This window comes from Sinocyclocheilus rhinocerous, unplaced genomic scaffold (genome assembly GCF_001515625.1).
Source record: "Sinocyclocheilus rhinocerous isolate Xijiao unplaced genomic scaffold, SAMN03320098_v1.1 scaffold1862, whole genome shotgun sequence".
Taxonomy (NCBI): domain Eukaryota; kingdom Metazoa; phylum Chordata; class Actinopteri; order Cypriniformes; family Cyprinidae; genus Sinocyclocheilus; species Sinocyclocheilus rhinocerous.
The window spans coordinates 53,397-58,124 of record NW_015653470.1 but is presented as its reverse complement, the minus strand read 5'-3'; the positions used below and the strand labels follow the sequence as shown (position 1 = coordinate 58,124).

The 4,728-nt window shown below is 35.5% G+C and overlaps 2 protein-coding genes across 2 annotated transcripts in view; both read right to left on the bottom strand.

Moving 5' to 3' along the window:
* The window catches only part of adss1 (adenylosuccinate synthase 1), a 9,376-nt gene extending 8,792 nt beyond the window's left edge, over positions 1–584 (bottom strand). Inside the window, exon 1 of the mRNA XM_016522361.1 lies at positions 346–584. Within this exon, the coding sequence (XP_016377847.1) occupies positions 346–528 (183 nt within the window). The 5' untranslated portion in view covers positions 529–584. The remainder of the gene's footprint in view (positions 1–345) is intronic.
* Positions 585–1,332: 748 nt separating this feature from the next.
* Positions 1,333–4,728, bottom strand: part of LOC107716040 (inverted formin-2) — a 46,122-nt gene continuing 42,726 nt past the window's right edge. Inside the window, exons 24-25 of the mRNA XM_016522360.1 lie at positions 4,350–4,403; positions 1,333–1,964 (exon numbers count right to left, since the gene is read on the bottom strand). Coding sequence (XP_016377846.1) covers positions 4,351–4,403 — 53 coding nt within the window. The 3' untranslated portion in view covers positions 1,333–1,964; position 4,350. The remainder of the gene's footprint in view (positions 1,965–4,349; positions 4,404–4,728) is intronic.

Here is a 4,728-nt window from a genome sequence, read left to right as displayed (position 1 = left end):
ATTATTTAAAAAAAAAAATATATAAATAAATATATATAACACATGCATACCTTGCTATAATTATAGATATGCATAAATAATACACATAAATATTTTATAAGTAATTTTTTAGTATTGTTGGCAGTAGTATAAGGTATTAAATTTGTTTTTATTAATGTAATTACAGCAAACAATGATTTAGGATATTATTAAAATCCATTAATAATTTGATATAATAACCAATTATTAAGATACATATTTATGCATTTATAATTAGCCTATATTTGTACATTTATTAGCCTACACATTTCATACAAAAAGCTACCGGTTATTATTTATATATTGTTTGACATTACATTACATTACCTGACACCTGCACACGAGGTCAGACTCCGTCGCCAATAAATCTACAACTTTTCCTTTGCCTTCATCTCCCCACTGCGCTCCCAGAACCACCGACACTTTGTTCCCCGAGTCGTTTCTCGGCCGTTTCACGGCGGCTGGCGGCGGGTTCGAGTAGCTCTTGTTCGCTGACCAGCCCGAAGACATCCTGCAGCGTCCGGAGCCGAATGAAGCCGAGGAACGGGCGGCACGCGCATAGAGCGCTTCGGAGGATAAGGATAAATAATATTTATTCCGTTTTAACTATTTACTGCTCAGTAATGACTTTCCAATAATTTCAATAGTTTTTAAAGTTTATCCGCTCTGGTGTAAATTGTTCAGACCGTTGCGGAAGAGCGCGGTGTGTCACGTGACACCTGTTACTTTTCGCAGCGCTGGTCACAGTAGACCAATCGCGGTCGATGATGATTACTGGATGATAGATTTTTAAAACGCATTTTGTGTTGATTGCTGAGGCAGATTTGTGCGTGTATGCCACTTACCAATCCTTGGGGTTCTTCGGTTTAAACGATTGCGCTTGTAAGCGTACAAATGTTTCCATTAAGACAAAAAACGGCTTGATTTTTGAATGCGACTCGAAGAGGATTCGACTTTGTGAGCCGCCGAGCGCATGCGCAGTCTAGAGTGCGCTATTATTGAGTTACGAAGCCACTACAATGCACTATTGATCGGTTTGGCGTGTGCATGTGATAAAACATCAGCTGATACAATCACAGTGATCCGATCACTAAATGTTTAGCACTTAGATTCAACCTGTATTTAGATTCTGTAAACATAAACAAAAGAGTCTGTCAATCATTTTGAGCGTTCGGAATTGCGAACTTGGGATTGGCTGACATGCATTTGGAGGCGGAGCTTACAGCTGAAGGCGTGTGCTTGATGACGAAACGGCATACGAATTTAAATTCTAATGCATTTCAGATTGCAATGAATGTGAGCTTGAGTGTTAATGAACAAACCTCGACACGGACTGCACATTTTTATTTATATATAATTTAAAGATTTTCTTAATGAATATACATAGCGACATCAATATAACGAAACCGTCCAACTCAACCACTGCAACCGCAAAATATAATCCAATCATTTTTATTACACCAATATTTTAGAACTGGTATCACAATGAACTAATACTTCTCACGGTTAATGCCAAACATCGTCATAACATATAAAGTTTACATTCAGAGCAATATTAATAGTTAACAGCAACTTATCTTAAAGGTTTCAGAAACAGACTGTTTAAAGGTTTCGAGAAACAGCAAAAATTCATGATTAGCCATTTTTTCTCTCCTGTATTAGTCACTCTCTTATGTAAACAAAGTTTTGGTGCGTCATAAATGTATCTTACAGTGTGCAAATATTTAAAATAGATAGGTCAAATCTAAAGATATAGCATTTAAAAATACATTTCTTTAAGCCAGACTCAAATACACAGTGCACAATGTGTATTTCTTCAAAGTACGCCATCAGTTGCTCCTCTTCAGATCTCATCCGGTTCACTGAGATCCAGTGGAATAACAGGATCACAGCAGGAACGCCTCAACTTTTCCTTTTCCCTTTTGTTCTCCTTTTCCTAGAGCTTCCTGCAACACGAGGCGGGGGAAAAAAAAAAAGTTTAAACTTTGAGCACCGACATTTGCCATCCATTTAAGATGATCAGCGTTAAAGGAGCAGTCTGCAAGTGAATGGGTGCCGTCAGAATGAGAGTCCAAACAGCTGATAAAACATCACAATAATCCACAAGTAATCCACAGCACTCCAGTCCATCAGTTAACATCTGGAGAAGACAAAAACTGAAACTAATCCAGCATTAAGACGTTTTTAACTAAAATACATTGAGTCTATAATCCATAATAACTCTTCCTCCAGTGAAAAAGTGCATCTCCTGTTGTCTCTCACATCAAAATCCAGCCACATATGTGTTTAGAGCTGTTTAAATGGTGCTTGATCTGTGCAGATTTCTCTCCTGATTCAGACCAGAACACTTTTTCACTGGAGGAAGCTTTATTATGGATTATAGACTCTATGGTATTTGAGTTAAAAACGTCTTGATGCTGGATTAGTTTCAGCTTTCGTCTTCTCCAGATGTTAACTGATGGACTGGAGTGCTGTGGATTACTTGTGGATTATTGTGATGTTTTTATCAGCTGTTTGGACTCTCATTCTGACGGCACCCATTCACTTGCAGTGAGACACTGATGCAATGCTACATTTCTCCAAATCTGATGAAGAAACAAACTCATCCTAATCTCGGATGACCTGAGAGTGAGCGCATTTTTAGCAAAGTTTCATTTTTAGGTGAACTATTTCTTTAATATGATGATGAAGTAGCATAAGAAATTGTATCTTTAGAAAGACTTGAGGGATTGCAGTCTAACTGCTGAAGAATACAGAAACACACAATGGTTTTAACAAATCAGCTTATACTCTCAGAGTTCAAAAACAATCCATATGCACTTAATTTTTTAAACATCACGGCTGATATTTAGCAAATGCAAGTTCAACCTCTTAAACACTCCTATCCAGAATAAACTGTTCTCTGTTAAACACAAACTATTTGATAATCTCTAATAACCTATTACTTGTTTCACTTCTGTTTCAGTTTTTATAACCATTTCTTGCTATGTGTAAGTTGTTGTTTTTTTAGCATGTAAGTTTGGCTCAGTGTTATTTTTTAGGATTACTGATAAACTACTGTTGTTTGATTTGTATTATTTGTATTTGTTATTTATTTTAATTTTAGTTACATTATGTCTGAATTTATTATGTCTGTGTAGGTCTTTCATTAAGTTTTAGTTTTATTTGAGTTATTTTAATACTTCAACAAACTAAATGGAAATGAAATAATATATATATAGAATTTATAAATGTGTGTGTATGTATATATATATATTATGTGTGTGTGTGTGGTTGTACATACACATATATGTAGTTGTTTTTTGGTGTTTGGCTTAGTGTTATGTTAGAATCATTATTATACTCTTATAGCTTTTGTTCTTTAATATTTTGAATTGTTTTCAGCTTTATTTTCTGTTTTTCATTCAAATGTTAAGTTTTGAAATTTTGTTGTATGCATTTGTCATTTTTATTTAATTTCTTTATTTTTAAAATGTGTATAGGTAGTATTTATAAAGTTTTAGCTTTTAGTTTTGAATCTGTTTTTAGTTGTTTTAATACTACAATTGTTTGCTTCTGTTGTCCTCATTTGTAAGTCTGATAAATGACTAAATAAATAAATAATCTCGGAATTTAAGTCTTTATTCTGACAGCTGCACATCTGGACTCATTTCTGGATTATTTGCTTTGTTTATCTTTCATTCTTCGCTGACAGACAGATTAAAGCCCTGGTTTAATCATGACAACAAGCCTGAAACATGTCGGGTCAAAGGTCACACACCAGAATCCTCAAACAAACATTTTAATATTGATCTATTTACAAGAACATACACTTCTGTTTGGGGTCAGTACGATTTTTTTTGTTAAAGAAATTAACACTTTTATTGATCAAGGATGCTTTGAATTGATCAAAAGTGACAGTAAACATATTTATTATGTTACAAAGATTGCTATTTCAAATAAATGCTGTTCTTTTGAACTTTCTATTCATCTGTGAATCCTGAAAAATAAAATGCATCACTGCTTCCACAAAAATATTAATGTTTTCAACATTGATAATAATCAGAAATGTTTCTCGAGCTGAGACACAAATCTGATTTATACACACGTAAAGAAATGATTCGACAGTCTCTCATGACGAAAGAGAGGAGGTTTATTTGACGGACCGGAGACGAGAACAAACCACAGCAGATCCCCACGAGCTCAGGACGAGACTATGTTAATAACAGAGTTGGAGGACTAGTCAACACACGTGGGTAAGTAGAGAGGACTGGTTAGAGATCGAGTAGGCGGCTTTGAGCGGACGTCCTGCTCGGTTCTGTTAGTTCTCTATGGAGAGGTGTTTGACCTACCTCACTGCAACACACAGCCCTTTATAGAGCGTCCTTTCCCTCTGTTACCCTCCACTTCAGAGGGACAAAGAAAAAGAGACACTGACATTCATTTCAAGCCTCTGTACGGCACGAGCTCAGCTCAGAGCGAGAGCTGATGCACTGATGCCAGATGTTTAACAGAATACAGAGCAGATCACACATTAACGGTGTTAAAAAACAACAACAGATGTTTCTGGAAGCGTCGTTAGAAAACGACAGCAAATTAATATTCAGTAACTTGAGGAGATGTCAAGGAAATGTCCAGGTCATATTTCACCCAAAAATCTAAAGCCTATATTTAGAACAAGTATTTTTTTTTCAACCCAGTGTAACATTGTAGCAATAAGAATTTGAATGG